This window comes from Parus major, chromosome 2, assembly GCF_001522545.3.
Source record: "Parus major isolate Abel chromosome 2, Parus_major1.1, whole genome shotgun sequence".
NCBI classification, from domain to species: domain Eukaryota; kingdom Metazoa; phylum Chordata; class Aves; order Passeriformes; family Paridae; genus Parus; species Parus major.
The window spans coordinates 99,561,667-99,580,622 of NC_031769.1; the positions used below are offsets into that span (position 1 = coordinate 99,561,667).

Sequence of the window (18,956 nt, forward strand, 5' to 3'; positions counted from 1 at the left end):
TGAAAAATAAGAAATTGATTCCTCTTCCACGTGTGAAAAGCTTTTGGCCCTCTTGAGTCCAGTTTAAAGTTGCATCTGGGCTGAAGAGAAAGAGGGTAATGAAGCCTTCACATCCTGTCAGGCTTCCTGCAGGCTTGATCAGAGAGGAGAAAGCCCTTTGCCAGGAGCTTTCTGGAGGGATAAAGAGGCTGGAGCCACCTCCCTGTGTGTTTCTGAGACGTGCTGGGGTACATTTCTAGAGCTACATGCCAGGTTTTGGTCCCACTGAGTACCATTAGAAATGACACCTGCAGTGACATCTGGAAGCAAGCCCACTTTTCTCAGTCCTTCAGCCCAGCTCTGAGACAAATGTTCTCTCTCCTTTCCATCCTCCATAGATTTCAAAAGTTGTTGGTGGAGTGAAATCAGAACCCAGTGCTCAAGTGCCAAACTGAGGTGTTTTGCCATGAGATTTTTCTTTTTTTTTGTCTTGATAGATGTACAGAAGCCTATACATTTAGGACAGAAGTGAAGGAATTGATATTATGAATTCTGATATCTGCTGGGGCAATGTTCTCTTGCACATCTATTCTCTCCATTCAGCTTTCTGAACAATATATATCTCCTTCTCTGTGGGATGTTCAGCTTCCATTCATGTCCCCAAGGATTTTTACATTAGGGCAACTGAGCAGTTGAGGTATGGTTTAGCAAAGGAATTGTAACACAGTGAGTGAATTAAAATTTAAAAAAAAAAAAAATTAAAAGAAATCTTTCTTCCTCTTTGTAAGGAGCTCTGTTTTATTTCAGCTCTCTTTTCTCACCATCTCAGTTCTGTATGCGTATGGTTAATTTTTCCTTTGTGCCATTTAGAACCAAGTTTCCAGTAGAAAGAGAAAAATGTAAGTAAAAACATAATTAAGTGGGCTTACCCAAACCCCAGTATGAATTGAAACTCATCCCTTTTCCAAATCTGTCACTTCTTCTTCCTTAACATAAATTATGCATTCAGTAATTCACTTACTTTCTCACTCCCATTTCTCCCAAGTTGTTGATGTAGCTCCAAACTTTTGAAATCCGGTTCATAATATTTCTTACTTTTCTCCAAATACTTGTAGTTTCTAGTTTCTGCTGGCACATATGGATGTGGTGCAAGCAAAGTACTCCTGCTCAGTAGAATCTGATGGTGGTCCTGTCCCACTGATGGCCATGAAGGGAGTAGCCCTTGAGGGATGCTGTAACCTGCTCTGAACATACTTAGCTGCCTTCCAGCTGTCTGTTTATCCTGCCATGTTTACCAGTACACTGAGAGACTGTTTCTTATCGTGAGTGTTAATAGTCCTTAGATTTTTTTCCTAGCTTTATGCAGGAGATCTTTTTCCAACATTTCGGCATTTGAAGAAGTATATTTTCCACTTTTCTACAATTCTTGAAAGGATGACAGCTGTAAAAGGGCTTTTTTAAAGAAATGGTTTGTTCAGTTTAAATTCAAAGCTATTTATTTTCAAACTTGTAAGAAGTGAAATCTAAAACTGAGATATTTTTTTGAGTGATACAGAAATACTGAAAGATAGACTTAACAATTTGGGAATTGAATGTGCATTAACTAATTGTATTGCATTTTTTTCTCCTTTGGATGCTGACTCAGACAATTGTATCAAGAGACTTCAAATCCACTTCCACATGAAAAATTTATTGCTTGACATCTATTAACTCCCAAGCACTGAGAAGAGTTTGTGACTTAGAGCTTCATAAATTACCAGTCTGCTTTTGAAATCTGTACATTTGGACACACTTTTAAAGTTCACAAAATTTGTATTGTTGAACTGTTTTTCTCCAGGTTTGAGACAGTTTTTTTTTTTTTAAGTTGTATTTAATTGTGTTCTGGGGGTGTGGTGCTCATAATACCATGAGCATGGGATCTGGTAATGAAGAAGCTAAGCATCAAATATTGAAGCTTGGAAAAGAATTGTAAAATACAGCAGTCCTTACAATACTTTACATATTACATAAGCCAATCTTTACATATTACATCACACCGAACAAATTGCTCAGTAATACGTAGCTTGTCATACGTTCGCTTTTCTAAAACTTTGGAAAAGATTACCTATTTTATTGTTTCTGGTTTTATAGTGCTTAGAAGTTGTTGTTGTCCTAAGACAGGGTACCAGGTCAGCTGCTGCAGAAGGAGAAGAACAAAAAGTGGCCCAAAGATTTTAATATCCAGTCTTTTTGATGTAATGCTCTGCCACCCAGGTTGTCTCCTTTCTGTGTGAGCTTTGGTGACAAGTGAATAGATCATGCAAAGCATGTGTCTAGTGAATGTATCTATCTTCCTTTTCAGATTGCAGGAAATTCAAACATGGGCTTATTCTTACCATTTCATTTTTTTCTTTTTAAATTATTCACTATATTTAAAAAAAGAAAACAGAAGTCTATTATAGATATTTGGTATTCAAAATCTGTACTCAGGATAGTGTTATGACAAAAATTTGGAATCCAGTGGAGGGAGATAGTCTATTACTTTCTAAAACTGTTGATTCATGCTTATATAATTCTTTGCTTTATAAACTACTACTTAGGGCATTGATGACATGCTTGAACTACAAGAATTCTAAAATTAAAATCTGGCTTATTGGCTAGATACAGAATGTGAACCATCATCTTCTTTCTAGTGGTTGCTCATAACAGAAGCTGGGAGAGTAAGTATGAATGAAACAGGCTGCATGTAGAGTGACCATTTCCTAGGTATATTCTGCTAGTTCTGCCTTCCATAGCCTTGGCTTTATTTACAGCCTTGGATAAGAATTTCAGCTGTGCTGTTTTTTAATCTGTAAATTAAAAAATGACCCTCAAATGCACGAAGCAGGTGGTATGAAATCTATGGATAAAATGCTTTGGAAGTAGAACTGTTACTGCAGGTAGGTCAGGTAGGGTGATGTTTAATGTTGTCTTTTATCTGCAATTCAATTTTGCCTCGAAGATTCCTATTTCCTGAAATATGGATGGTTTACTTTATTTATTCATACCTTGCAAATTTGGCTGCCTGTGATTAAGCCAAGTGTTTCCTTGAGGATTTATAAGGCATTTCTAAGTCTTAATCAAATATTTTCTATTAGCTTTTGAATTGACGTCCAGTAAATCACAGAGGAGCTATGACAAATGTGTCTGGCACAGGGGTCTTCAGTGTGTACTGAAAATTATGTTTAAAACTTCAGAAGGAAGGAAAGAGGTCAGTCAGCACAAAGCAAAGCATTCAGTGAAAATATGTCTGTGCTCCTGAGCCAAACTGAGGTTTGTGTCTTGTTATGACCCCTGCCATGTAATAATTTTGTAAAAAGTAATAAGATTAACAGGGTTTTATTTTCTCAAAGGTAGAAGTATCATTTATGTTTTGTCTAAGTACCAGGTAATGTGTTGGTAAGCATTGTAATGTATTATTATTGATGTAAAATTGCTCTCTGGCGACTTAAAAAACTTTTTTGTTTAATTAAAAAAAATAAAAGGAAAAATTTGCAATAGCAGTCATTGTGGTTTATTTTACTCAAAGAAACTATAATTAAAGTATGATTTTTGCTATAATAGTGACCATAGGGGACAATCATGACTAATGTGGAACTGACTGGTAGAAATACCTTTGGTCAGGATATTTTTATGGTTTTATATTGAAAATCTTCAAGCAATATTCATAAATTCACCTGCTATCTGTATGTATATTTTGTCCTTTAGGGCACACAGGACGATTACTGAAATCTCTGTGTTTCACCAGTCTGTCATTTCTGCTGCTGCACATCATCTTTCAGATTACAATAAACAGTCTTGAAGCTGCAAAAAGTATTGAACCTGGTTTTAACTGTGAGTAAAACATCTTAGTTTTTCTTAGAATTTTAAATGTCCAAATGCTTCTGTGGTTTGAAAGGGGAAGGGTTGATAAGAAGGCACTTCGCTTTTTGCTCCTGTGGGTTTGAAGCTTGCTCTTGTTTTCCTGCTTTTTATCTTAAAAATTACTGTTAGTAAGGCAGGAAGACTAGAGGGGCTTAAAAAACAAAAGAAATGTATATTTAACTACTTATACACACACACACACACACACACATATATATGTGCATATATATATAAAAATTATAAACTATTCTTTTCCCACCAGAGATGCATTTTCTTTGAGTTTCCCACTGACTTATGTCTTCATCTTTTATGCTTTCCTCAGGACCTGAGGAAACTACTCATTTATATCATTAGATCATAATTCAGTGAATTAAGAGTAAAATGAAATAAAGTAACAAACTTCCCTCTGTCTATGTATTATGCCCCTCTCTGGCATAACTCTCCTTAATTTTTCTTTTAATTTAAGGATTGATTCCAAAACTTATATTTCTAAACTGTATTTATCTCTTTCTTGTCTGTGTTATATCTGAGGCAGAATTTTCAAGTTTTCATTTGTGTGTAAGCTCTACTTAAAATATATTGCATGACATTTTGTATCTTCCTCTCTCAGGAAATGTTGTTCAATAATTCAGTAAGCAAACATTCTTTATTGTGTAGAAGTTAATTAAAATATCTATCCAGTGATTTAGATATGCAACCTCCAGGTAGAAGCTATTTGTACTTGTCTTACCGTGCTTACATTTAACATTTAAACTTGTCAACTTACCTTTGATAAATGTCCATTTAATTTATGACAAGGTATGCTGCTGCCACTTGAGTAAACAGTTGTATTACAATTCAGCACAAGAAACCTTATGTAATGTAGAGGATTTGACTTAAATAATAAAATCCTAAGAAAACTTGAAGTGAGCATTACCATTTCAGCTTTAGCTTAAACCATTTCCTAAAGTAAAAGGCATAATTGTGTTCATTAAATACCTGTTTCATCTGGAATATCTTGGGCTCTATTGGTTCAAATCAGAGTCTAAAAAAATACTTTCTATTTTTTCCTCAGGCCTTCAGAGTCTAAAAAAATACTTTCTATTTTTTTTTCAAAAATGTTTATCATTCACTGAATGAGCTGGATAAATTTTTTTCCATATGAGTTTAATGTTCTTATGAGTATAATATAATATAAATAAAATATAAATAAATAAATATAAAAAAATATAATTATAAATAAAACTATAATCTAATTTTTACTTAGATTGGAGTAATTGCATTGTCTAGACACTGTTTGTATGATTAGAGAGTTCTAAGACAGAGTTGCAACCACTGGCTTTTTCCGACTGTTATGGTGGGTGTAGTGGGAATTAAAATAATTATTTCATCCTGAAGAACACACTCTTCAAGATGAAATGCATCATTTTTTACTGTTTCTTCAGAGTTGTCGAGTGTAGCAGCTCCTCTTTCAGCTGCCATTGGTGATGATCTCACTTGGGGCTTCACAGGGCAGTGGGTGTAGCTGCAGGAGTGCATTAAATGTTATCAGATTGCTCTCTGACACCAAGGCCACTTGACATTCCCACACATTCACTATTAAGCTCTTTTTTTGCCTCCTAAGTGCAAAGGGTGGTATGAAATTGTCTGCTGGGAATGTTGTTTGTCCCAGAAGAACACCCAAACTGTGCCCAAGTTGTCTGAGAGAGACGTTCATTGATCAAAGTTGTTCCAAGAGTTTTTAAACTGTTTAGCAACATGAAATATTCTGCTGTTGAATTTCAGTGTCTGCATACAGAGTACACTGGCACCATTTTGTTTACTGGTATGGTTATAATCAGTGAGATCCAGGTGAAGCCAATAAAAAGGGCAATCTGATACTGGCATTGCTGGACCCCCAAGGTGCTGAAGGAGAAATTAAAGACTGTCGAGAGTGTACGGTCTAGAATAGCAGAGCATTTGCTAGGTCAGGAATAAGGTCAATTATCATCATTTAATGACACCAGAACTTAGGTATTGCTTTGTGGGAGAGGAGATGATAGAATTCCTGCTCCAGAAATCACCTTGGTACTACTTCTGCTCGTAACAATTGGGTGACACAGCCCCACTGGTTTGCTGTTCCCCAGCCATATGAGGAGTGCTGTACAAAACTGACTGCAGATGTGGGCTAAGACATAGCTGGAGAAATGACAGCACTTTGCTCATGGCGTCTGCACAGTTATGAGCTCTGCATTTTAGACTTGCTGTTAATGTTTATCCAACTCTCTTTGCTCAATAAGAAGTTCAGAAGTGTAGACTGGAAGATTGATGTGTTCTGTTTCTCTATCCAGACCCAAATCCACTATTAATAAAACATTTTTTACAGCTACAGTCCTTTCTGATGCTTATCATTAGGAAATTTTTCTTCCATTAGTCAAAATATTCTGTCTTCATCCTTCAGCCTGAAGTAGAAATAAAGAAAAACTTTCCATTAGTCTTTTTGGTTACCCATTTTGTATTTGAAGGCTGCAGTCTTGCAGTATTTGTAGTATGTACTTTTTTCTCTCATTCTCTTCTATTTACACAACCTCAGCCCCTTCAAACTTTCTTCATGCATCACATTTTCCAGGAAGATTGTTCTTACTGTTGTTCGTCTGCTTCTGTTTTCTCCAAGTTTTTCAGGTATTTCTTGAGGCTCAAAGCTAGGCACTATTTCAGCTGAGAATTTAGTAGCATATACTGAAATATAACAATTACTCAAGTGACGGCAAGTCATACTCCCTATTTATGAATTACTGTATGGTACTTTTTGCAATGGTCTTACACTTTCATTTGTGAGTCACTGAAACCCACAAATCCTTTTCTTCAAAATAAGACCATTTTTTCAATCCCCTGTTTATGTAGGTGAGTATTCTTCCAGTATAGTAGAAGTTGATGTTTGCCCATTCTTTTTCCATAAAGTTTTATTTAGCAAGACTCTTGCATTTCCTTGATTGGTAGTGGCTTCTCTTATAGGGTCCTTCTGCAGTAACACCTTTAGGGGGTTTTGGATAAATAAATTTTCAGTTTTCCTTTAAATTTAAGATTTGTTTTGATTTTGCTGGAATTGTAGTATGTCTCCAGGTTTAAGTAAATTAAACCATAAAAGGAGCTAGTGGATGTTATGGCAGGTCCTCTCTTAATTATCTACCAAAGGTCAAGGTAGTCTGGAGAGGTCCTTGCTGACTGGAAGCCATACTGTGTTATTCCAATTTACAAAAAGGCCACGAAGGAAGATCCATGTTATTCTAACCTCAGTTCCTGAAAAAAAGTATGAAAAGTATTAGATAACTTCTTAAAGGCATTTAAAGGAAAATGCAGTCATCAGGCACAGTCAACACAGGTTCATAAAGGGAAACTCCTGTTTACCTAATTTGATATCCTTTTATAGTATTCATCCTGCCCAGTGGATGAAGGGAAGGTGGTGGATATATTTTTGCTGGATTTTAGTAAGGCTTTTGATACTGTCCTCCTGGAAAAATTGTTCAGTAGGTTCAAGGTGTACTTGGTTGATGAACTGGCTGAAGAGCAGGGCTTGAAGGGTTGTGGTGAATGGCACCACACGACCCACAGGGCTCAATTCTAGGGCCAGTCCTGTTTTAAATGTATCTATCACTGACCTGGATGCAGGAGTTGAATATACCATTAGGAAGTCTGAAGCCAACAGTTATCCAAGTGGGAGGTGTTGTCCGGGACAAGATGTCCTGTGGAGGCCTTTGTGTAGTTAATCTAACTCCTGGCAATTTCAGAAATAGGTGAGAGGGCAGGATAACATTGTCTGCAAATTCTGTAGGTTAGTTTGTATCAATATTTTCAAATGCCAATTTTTCTGAATCAAAATATTATTTTCTGGGTTTAGTTTTTATTTTCACACTGCTGTATTAAAGCCTTTGGTAATATTTTCATTTTGGTAACAGAAACACTAAAAAATATTTAAATCAGAGGTATGATAGAGACTATCACCTCTTAAACCTTATACAGTTATAGTTTCATTTTGGAATAATGGAATAAATAACAACCATCCTTTTATGATTTATATCTAGAAGCAGTTTTATTTGGGCCATCTGCAAACATGAACCAGACATATAGAATTTCAGGTCCATTTCAAAATATTCTGCTATTTTCCTGGACTTATGTAATTCAAAATCAGTTTAGGATAATTCCTAGAAAGTTTAACTTCTTTGGTTTGTTGTCTTTTTCATCCTCTTCCTCTTTTAGAGTTCATATCCCTTCTCTTTCAGGATGGCCACAAAATACTACAGCATTCTCTCTCTAAATTATGTTGGTCAGTTGATAGAGGTATTTAAAAATGTTTGACCAACAGAAAGTTCTTGTTTCTAAAGAGCCTTATGACTATTGCTTAGCACTAATAAAATTTTGCTGTTAGTAGTCTTTATTAGGTTAATGAAAGATTTCTGGTTAACCACAACTTCAGTGTGTGGAACTAACATTGAATACCTCCCAGATATAGAAAGGAAAAGAATTAATGCAGAAAGGGTGATCTGGGCTAATCTTAAGCCATCAGGAGCTACATAATTAGTCTTGTTGCACTGATATCTCCATATAATAGACAGTATGATTTTGAAATATAGCAATATTTATGTAGTAATAGAATTTCATTATTAAGCTTGTATTTCTGATGGAATAGAATTCTGACTATTAGATTAGCTGTCATTTTCTGAGTATAGAATCTGTTAGGATTAAAGATTAGATCACAAGGTAATAGTTGCATTCTCCAGTATGCACAGTATGGTTCTTTCCTAGGACTAGCTTTAAACATCTTTAAAAATGGAAATACCACTAGCAGGAATGTTTTACACAATGTTAATTTTAAAATTTACTTCCAATAAATCAGTGCAATTATTCCTCATCATAACAGCCTGTAAGTATACACACTGTAAGTGTATCTTCTTGTGTTTAGTCAGCCTTTAAAATAAGTCTGGTTTCTTTTTCCCTTAATTGTAGTGATGTACATCCATTTCTTATTTTGCGCTCCTCTATCATCTTCTGGTGTTGACTTCTGTGAATGAATCCACTGATGTGCTTATTCTTCCAGAACAGTATTTTTGTTCATGAGAAAAGCAACTTAGAATACTTCAAGTACTCACTAATTAAATTTGTAGTCAGTGTTCGTAAGAATACCAAAAAGAGCATTTAAGATATTTCTGGATATTTTTCTTATACATCACAGAAATGAACAGATGGAATTTAAATAGATACCTTGAAATCCTTCTACAGGCTTTCTATGAATCTTTGTTTATTGTGCCTACTTGGAGTGCTTTATTTACAAAATGGTTATATGTAGAAAAAGGGAGAGTAGATTTAAAGCACCGAGTTGCCTAGATAACTTCTCTGTTAGATCATGGGAACTAAAATCAGATAATTCTCTGTCCCTGGTATGCCATGGTGAATGTCAAACAAATGCATGCCACCATTGTGGAATCATAATAACTTTCTGCTTTAGATAAATTTTGAAATGATTTCTTGGCTTAAAAGACCATCCTGTGTTTGCATTACTACCAGCATGTCCCTGAGGTATTTCGTTATATTAGGAAGCAGCAATACCCAGTACAAATAAATTATGTTTCACCATTTATTGAGAGCTCAGGCTCAAGACTGAAGCTGACCTTTCAGAGGAATTAATAATTACTCTTTCCTTTATACCTGGTGAGATTTCATGCCTTTTATACCCACCTGAGTCTATTATAAGGTTGTGCTGATTTTGTAAAGTACTGCTTTGGTAAAGGTCATTGTTTATTGTTGGATTAATTAACTTGCTGGAAATAAAGATGTTGTTTTGTTTATAAAGGAAAAAAAATATTTAAAATATTTTATACAGAGTTTCATATATCTATGTAGGTGGCAGATGCATGCCACTCTTTCAAGTGCCATGACTTGCTGGTCCATCTCCTGCCTGGAATCTATCTCATGTCCCCTTGTTGGCTGTTTTTGACATATCATTTCATGGGAGACTGCCTTGAAAACACATAATTTGAAAATATTAAAAATTTGAAATACTATTTTATAAAAAAAATATTCTGATAATCTCCTGACTATTACTTGTCTTGATAATTTTGACTATTTCAATTCCAAAAATATTGCTTCATATGAAATGAAATTAATCTAAGCGGCATGAAAAAAATAGAAAGTTTATTGTAAAAATCTTCTGAGCAGAAGTCATAGCAAAGAAAGCATTTTTATACTGAAAAAGTCATTATGTCCTCTCCAATGGTTTTGCTTACCAAAATAAAAGATAAGTTACCTTCATTAAAGAGTGCTCGAGCACTTGTACCCCAGACAGGACAGCTCATTCTTCCCTAACAAACACATCCATATCTTAACCAGGCAAATGCTTAAGGTGCTTTCCAAACTGACATCTTCAGTCACCCCAATTTTATGTGCATCATCCTCTTTCTTTTTTGCTTAGTGAAAGCTATATGTCAGTGTTTTTACAATAAACATGGCGCTTGCCTTGCAAAACATCAACATTTTAATCGTAGTTGTGTGTGTCATCTCAAAGGTTATAATCTTGGCCAAAATCTAAGCAAAAAATAATGCCTTTAAACATCTAAGAAAGAGTTCATTCTGTAATCACAGAAGTCATCAGATTGTACTTCTGTAGTTTCTGTACAAGTGACCAGAGAAGAAGGTTCAGAAGTGAACTCTTGTTTCAAGAACAACTCTGGAATACCCAGTATAGCAAAACTTTTATAGAATGAAACAACCAGATATAGCACTGCAGAAGAATCAGAGTAACCTTTCATTGAGGGTATATATATTTTAAACTCAATGTTGTCTGAGCATGTGATGTCTATGACAACCAGTATAGTACAAATTTAGCCCAGACTTTTAGCTAGATGAGTTCCAGAGTGGTGAGTGGTGCCTCAGTGGGAAAAACAAATTTTAAACCAATATTTTAATAGAAGGGCTTATACAGGTTCTTAATGCTGTCCAGCAAGACCAATAATACTAAATTCTATAATATAAAAGTCTATTTTTAATGAAATTTAGATTCTTACATATTTTTGTAGTTCCGAACTACACTTGTTATTTATAGTTAAATCAGTATAGACAGGCAGTTACCTGGAAAGTCTATTTATTCAGGTTTTATGAAAGATGAGTGTTGTGATTTAACCCCAGATGGCAACTAAATACCACACATCTTCTCGCTCCCCCTGCCTCCCAGTGGGATGGGGAGGAGAGTCAGGGGAAAAAAGGTAAGGAAAAGCTCAAAGTTCATGTGCTGAGGTAAGAACGTTTTAATAATTTAAATAAAATAAACTACTGCTGCTTCTACTAGTTTTACTGAGGGGGATAAAAAAAAAGGAAAAAAAAAAAAAAAGAAAAAAAGAGAAAAATAAAACTCAAAACACACAAGTGACACACACAAAATAGAATTGCTCATCAACCTCTGACCAATGCTCAGCCTGCCCCCAAGCAGCAAACAATCCCTTTCAGGCAACTCCCCAGTTTATGTAGTGGGCATGATAGTCACAGGCTATGGAATATCCCTTTGGTCACTTCGGGTCAGTTGTCCTGGCCCCGCTCCCTCCCAGCTTCTTGTGGACCTGCTGCACTGGCAGAGCATGAGACACTGGAAAGTCCTTGATTTAGGGTAAGCACTACTTAGCAACTACCAAAACATCAGTGTGTTATCAACATTATTCTCATAATAAACCCAAAACACAGCACTGTACCAGCTACTAGGAAGAAAATTAACTCTATCCCAGCAAAACTAGGGCAGTCAGTTGCTTCTTGTGGTTTGACTTTGTGTTATGTCCTCAGCAAACCGTGTTAAGCTTTGTTGCCTGTATTGCTAGTTTCGAGAATGCAAGTTAATAGAATTTTATTAAAATCAAAGTTAACTGTGGAAACTTTATTAAAAGTCAATATATGGATATTGTTCTTCTTATCCAAAGCAGTTAAGACTGTCTCTTGGTGTCATCTGCCCAGTGCCATGTGGATTGAAAAAAACCTCTGCTTAGCTTATAAATTCCTCCAAGAAGCAGCTTTTCCTCTTCTGTTGTTTGTACCCCACAATCTGTGGCAGGAGTCAGCTGGGTGGCTGGGAGCTTATGGAGATACCACAGTTTACAGAATAAGGAGAAGAGGATTTCTTCAGTGCTTCCCTTTTATCAGCTGCTATACCTGCAGAATAATGAGCTACAAAGCAGCAAATGGCCATTTGTCCAGATCTCCACTGAGAGACAGAAAATCTCAGAATCTCTTCAGAGATTAGTAAGAGTGGTGCGTACAAGGATTGAAGTAGAACTGAAGCTCCTGTTATGCTATTTCACATGGCAAATACCTCTGAAAACCTAGGAAATGACAGAAAGGCGGGAGACTTGGCTTTAAGGATGTAACATTTCCTATCAGACTGATTTCATCATGTACTGTTTGTTGCATAGGTGATATGCAGTATCTGAGCCAATATATATATATATAAGAATAATCAGAAAGAACTTCCCTATGGAGTCATGAAGAGCTTGAGACTAAAAAGAATGATTAGCTCTAAAAACTGTAAGGAGATCCAGATATGGTGGCACAAATATGGTCATTATATTGGGTCCTAGAAGGGTGTGTCATTGTACAGTATTACCAATGGCCATTTCTTACTGTCACTTCAATGATTCCAAGAGTCAAGAATGTTTAACCTGTGGAGCACATACAATGAGAAACTTTTAATTAATCAAAGGTGTTAGCATACCTTTTTTGTCTCAACAAAAACTTACCACAATAGCTTTTTCTGTACATGAAAGTTAATTTTCCTTTAATTCAGTGCACATTGGATGTCATCATTTCTTCAACACTTTTCATGCAGCTTTATGTAGCCTTGAAATTTATGACTGGGGAAACAGAAGTTTCTGTAATTGCTTCTTAGGCATGCATGATAAGTCCTGTTTAATTTCCTGCTGGGTGTTACTACTTAGCAGTTTGGAAAGTTGGTGTTCATTGTGCTCATGGACTCTTTATTTCTGGACTCACAGGCTGCCACGTGAAAACTGTGAAATATTCTAGGGAGTCACTTTGAGGCATGGTACATAACTCCTATGTATTATGTGATTCTGCTGTAATGATGTTGGCATACATGCTTGTGTTTGACCGTTCAAGAGAACTTGAGGTAGGAGGTGATCCTTCTCACTGCCACTCAGAGTTTGTACTTTTGACAGCCAGAACTACATTGGAGAGAAGACCTGTGAAACTGTTGTGTGGCCCTTGGGGCTGTACAGCTTCTTTCTGAAGCTGGTGGACTTTGGAAGGTGTTCCCAAGGTGCACCCAAGGAAGCACCCAATGTACATGCTGATGCTGGGATGCAAACTGGGACAGTTCTCTTTTTAGTGTCCCATTTGTAGCTAGGATTACTGCAGGGCAGTAGAATAGAAGTGTGACCATCACTGTCAGCTTGTTTTAGGGCTGTTTGTAGGAAAGATAGAGCAGCTGTTTTCTGTCTCCCTCTATCCTCTTAAAGGAAGAGGCAGAAGTAGCAAGCACAAGGAAGAAATCAAGGCCAGCTGTGAAGGAGAAGGCACTCAATAAAACTTGAATAGATGAGATGAGAGCAGAATGTATGTGTGAAGGAAATAAAAGCAGAAGAGAGTAACTGTTTGTTGATTTATACTCGGGGTTAGTGCTATTAGTAAATTTTAGAAGCAAATGTGCAGAGTAGGCTTCTACATTTTTGTAAGTAGCCACTTGCTTGCTGGTCTCCTGGTTGTATGTTTGACCTTTGTATGAAAAAGCTTATCAGCGTACATTGCCAACTGCTTTTAAATTCCAATTTACTACAAAACATGTTTTCCATACTGTGAAGAGTTCTTGAAGACCAGCAAAATCAGAAACTGGCTGCTCAGATGATTGCAGTGAAAAAACTTCTCTACAGGGTCAGACCTTACTCTGACCCCAAGTTATCATGGCTCATTGGCAGTATTTGGGTGTAGCAGAAAGAGGTATGTAAGGACAGCACTACAGTGCTTTAGCAACCAGCGTCTCTGGGCTGGTGTAGGGACCATGTTGAAACGTTCCCTTGTTGATCATTCAAATCACTGTAATATAAATATTTTAATGGGGAGTCTTACTGTAGTAATACTATTCAGGAGTAGGAAGCAATATATTTGTGTGTTGGACACTGTTTAGACAAATACTTTCCACTGAGAATAAATATTTCACTTTATTTCTGGGGATCTGTCTCTTCTGTTTGGCTGTTTACGTTGTTAAGGATTGCTGTTCATCACGTAATCGTGTTGAGTATTTTTAGAAAACCTGACTCGTCAGTGTGATGCTCTGAGCCTTTGCATTGCAAGTTTGAGAGGGGTTAGTCCCTGGGTCAGAGCCCTTAGGCTTGATCCTTCTGCACCTCTAGGTGATTTACATCAGCACCTGGAAAGTAAACAGCAAATCCGAGCTGAGATGATGACAGCTGCTCACCGCAGCCACTCTGCCACAGCTGGACCACCAGCTGGGCATCTCAGCTGCAAGGACAGGTGAGTTGTTGTGTCTGGGGGTGGCAGCTCCAATGGGTCATCCCTGGCAGTGCAGAACCCCAGTGGGTGGGCTTCCCTGGGCAGTGTGGGCTAGGGGCTGCTCTGGACAAAAATGTGGTCTTGAGTTGAGGTTAACCTCTAATTGAAGGGGCTGAGTTTACTGAACCCTTCATGGAAGATGTGACATGAAACAAATCACCCTGTATGAAAATCAGAAAGTGTTGGGTCACATAAATAGGGCTTGGAGCCATGAGGAGAAAATGTGTTCTTGATGGGGTTGGACTTGAGGTGCTTTGGTGGGCTCTCCTGCATCAGTGTGTTAGAACATAGTCTTAAAGCTGGGTCAAATGAGTTTACTTCCAAATGGAAAGGCTGTCTTAAAATTCCCTCCAAGTCCTGCCTGATATACAAGTCTAAGTCAGTAACCACAGAGGATGCCAGAAAGTGCTGTACCTTACACCTTTTGCCTAAAGAATGTGTGGCACATCTGTCAAGGATTACTCTTAACAAAGAGCAAAATAACTTAGAACAACTCCGTAACATTCACAAAGGGTGAAAAAGCATCCTTTACATCTCTGGAAGGAGGAGAACTCTGAATTTTGAAGGGTAGACTTGATTTCCAAAGTCAAAATATCCCCCTTTTGTTTCATTTCAACTCTTGTGTTTTTCCCGATATCTAGGTCTGGAACATATACATATATGAATCCATATATACTGTGTTTAGTGCTGAATTTTATCATACTACATTTCTTTAGGGGTTTGTTTAAAGCAATCAAGAAACTGGATTTCAGAGATATTAAAGTCATCATCTAGACTAAAACCAGAAATATTTTCAATAGCACCAATGAAAGGTGTAGTAAATGAACAATATTTCATAAAAAAACTGTAATCCTATTTTTATATGTCTAGAAATATGGAGAGTAGAACATAGTATCTTTCAAAGTGATTAAGAGAATGAACTTGATTTTCAGCTGTCATCAGGTATCATCAACAGATTTTAAAACTGAAGACAAGTTAAGCAGTTTTCACACTGAGGTAGTGTAAAACACTCATAAGTGTGCACTCCAACCAGTGGCTGTCAAAAGCTTTACCAAGCTTTTTGGGGTGTAGAACAGTGAATGGAAGCAGTTCCTGAAGGAAATCAAGAGTAATGTAGTTCAGAGTACATTAATTAGTCATTAATACCCATATAACTGTATATTTAAGTATATATAGTCCTGCATTTTAACAGTAGATAGCCAGCCCCCACTATAGAAGACAAATTGATAAGAACTGATAGTGTATTGTGTTCTTATGTTTATGTATCACCTTACCTGCAGTCACTGTGGTCCAAAAATAAATAGCAAATTGTTTTTCATGGTGGCACAAAAATTCTTTTTGGCACACAAATTTAGAATGTTGAAATGGAAAAGGATGATTTTTAACTCATCCTTTAGAGTCAGCAGAGTTTGACCTTGTCATGGGATTGTGTCCATGTGATTTGTTGGTGATGCCACAGTTGGTTACATAGCAGGTTCCAGGAAATTCCTGCTTTTTTTTAGACCCCAAAAATTTGTCTGTGGATAATGTAATGTTTCATGAGAGAACTCATGTTATCTTCACTGTAGACATGTTGAAAGACTTAAATTATGCCCAGAATAGGCTCCCCTATAGAATCTAGTAAATTACCATCATTCTTAAAAAATACAGTCTTAAATTGTGCCAAGCTGGATTTTAATCCTAGAAAAATCTTACCTACACCTGGAGGGTGTGGTGGTCTGGTAGTAATTAAACACAGTTTAGTTGCAGTGTGAAACTTGTGGAATTACAAAGACATACTGGTAAAAGTCCTATAGGCACCATCCCTGGAACAGTTTAAAAAAAACCCATGTGGATATAGCACTTGAGGTGTGGTTTAGTGATGAACATGCTGGTAGTGCTGATGGTTGGACTTGGTAATTTTGGAGGTCTTTTCTAACCTTACTGATTCTATGAATCTGTGATTCTATGACACCCCAAACAAACATGGCAAGAATGAAAAATAATTGGAGCTGATGCAGTTGTGCTGGCAACAGTTCCAGCTTCGTAAAAGTTATTGGTTTCCCAGTTCTCATTATTTCAGAGATGAATATTTACATAGTTATTCTTGACTGTCTGATGTTTTATGTTTGACTAAGAATAAAGTACAAGACTGGCAGAAACACTAACAATCAGTGCTGTGTGAAGGGGACAAGAGATGCATTTTAAACTGCTATCAGATTGTGCTGTTTCTCTCTGTTTATATAAACACACATGCACATTTTCATCTTGAGGGGCCTCATTCATTACAGCAGGAACTTTTTGTGGTTATTAAGTTTTAGTACTGCACAGCAACCTGTGCAATTTCAGGAGTCAGGCTGATTGAATTACCCAATTAGACAACCTTTCTAAATGGGGGAAGAGGACATTTCAGCACCATTTTTTCAATAATAAAATTCCATGAAATTGCCCAAGGTTTAGAAAGATGTAAGTACCAATGAGGAAGGAAAATGTGCTCTAGTGATGAATAGCATAGAAGCTCAACTTCTTTGACTCCAAGTAAGGGGCTTCCAAAAATATGCATAGACCAGGCAAGATTACAGGGGATGTAATACTTTGAGATCTAACAGAAAAACCCAAAAATCTAACTAACAAAAAACAAACATCCCCCCCCCCCTACACAAAAAAAACACCACAAAAAGAAAAGGAAAAAAAAAAAAAGCCAGAGGTCTTATTTCCAACATGGAAATAACATTAGTATTGTTATCCACAGTGCATGGATTAGTCACACAGTAAATAAAGAATGGAGATAGTGAGCAAGAGTGATTTGATTTTGCACTTGGTCAGATGCTCAGGAAATATGCAGGAGGAGTGGATAAATGACAGGAGAAGGGAAGGTCAGCAGATGGACATGGATGTTCGGAGTCCATAGCAGGCTTGCTTTTCTGAAGTCCCTTAGGCTGCTACTCATGCAGTTGTTGCCACAGCAAGGTTTTGGGGAAAGGAATAAATAATGTTTGGCCACTGCACTGAATTAAATAAAATCTTCAATTTTTATGCAGCTTTTAAATTAAAACTTCTAGGAACTGGTAGAGATCATGTATGTCTTGCTGACATGTAGATGTGAGCCATGGTTCTGCCCAGTGTAGCAGTTCTACAGCCATGCTGAACTGGACCCCTCTTCTGCTACTGTACTCTCATCATATCATAATTTTTTGAAGGATCCTAATCAAATTATAAATTTCAGCTCACAAAACTGCATTGCCTTGAGAATGAAATACCACCTGCTCATTACAATCCTGTTCTCTCAACAGAACTTTCCACAAAGGACTACACAACACCTATGACACATGAATTTTGAGATTGTTTTTATGGCTTTTCATATCCCCACTGAAACATTGTCAAAATTCTCTTATATATATGATGAAAAGGAAAATCCTGAGCAGGGAAGTTCACAGAATCCATATCCATATCCATAAAACAAAGGCTGGAATTCTGATAGAGTTCCATGAACATCTGGAAAAATTCAAAGATGGGTTTCCATACCTATTCTGTCTTTCTGGATAACAATAAGAAAATGATATCACATTTCCCTTCATAGTTCATAGTTCCTGTTCATTTTTTTTTTTTTTTCTTAGCTATAGTAAAGAGTGAAAGGTTCTATAACAGCAGCTGGAGGAATTGACAATAAATATTGTATTTTATTGGTGGTTGATGTATTAAGTCAGAAGTCAAAAATGAGCTTCAGCTTGTTTTGCTATGTAATTTTCTCAGAGAAAAGCAGAAGATTTTACATGTTAAGTACGGGCAGCTCTTGATTTGAGAGATTTCTCAAAACTTGCTTCAAATATCAGGATTTTATTATTTTGGAAATACTGAGTGCCAACAATGTAAAATTCACTTATTTTTTTTGCAAGAGTTAAATTTTATTTTAGAGTAATACATACATTGTGAACACCATTAAATATTTATACTTTACTAGGATATTAAATTAAGTAAAGAATATTTAATTTTAAATAAACATTTCATTAGCAAGGAAGGGCATATCCTTATAGTCATAAAAGTGGTGCTGTATATATCATTGTTGGTGCTGAAGCAACACACTGCAATGATGTACCACTAGTGCTGGGTTAGCAATAGAGAACTGCTTACAGGGTACCTCCATGCTTCCTAAATGCATTAAATTTTTCCTTTTTTTCCCCGTCTCTAAATCTTTTACATATGTTAACAGCAGTTCTCTTTTACATGAGCAGGTAGAGGTGCTTGTTAGCCTGTTCTGTGGAGCAGGATGCAAGGCTTAGCTGGGTGTCTGCCCATGGAGCATTTAACAAGTGCCATCACAAAACCTTGCTTTCTGTTCTCACTGGAGAAAAGGTGTAAGATCTAGTTGTGAGAGTAAAGAGAGCTTAAATATGTGGCTTACACAACTTTATACTAGGTCTCCTGGGATTTGTCAATAGGATTTTGGTATTTAAAATAAAATAAAAGCCTACCAGATTATGGAAAACGGGATAAATATTTCTCACTTGCTTTGCTTCCTTCTCTGTCCTTCTGCATGTCACACAGTGACTGCATTTATCTAAAACTTTCACTGTTGTGTTCTCTCTTCTGAGTCAGGA

The 18,956-nt window shown here is 36.6% G+C and overlaps 1 protein-coding gene across 6 annotated transcripts in view; it reads left to right on the top strand.

The window, feature by feature from the left end:
• The window catches only part of PIEZO2 (piezo type mechanosensitive ion channel component 2), a 298,221-nt gene that overhangs the window by 111,701 nt on the left and 167,564 nt on the right, over nt 1-18,956 (top strand). For all 6 annotated transcript variants that reach the window (XM_033512210.1, XM_033512211.1, XM_033512212.1 and 3 more), the window contains one exon: nt 3,706-3,831. In XM_033512210.1, the coding sequence (XP_033368101.1) occupies nt 3,706-3,831 (126 nt within the window). The remainder of the gene's footprint in view (nt 1-3,705; nt 3,832-18,956) is intronic.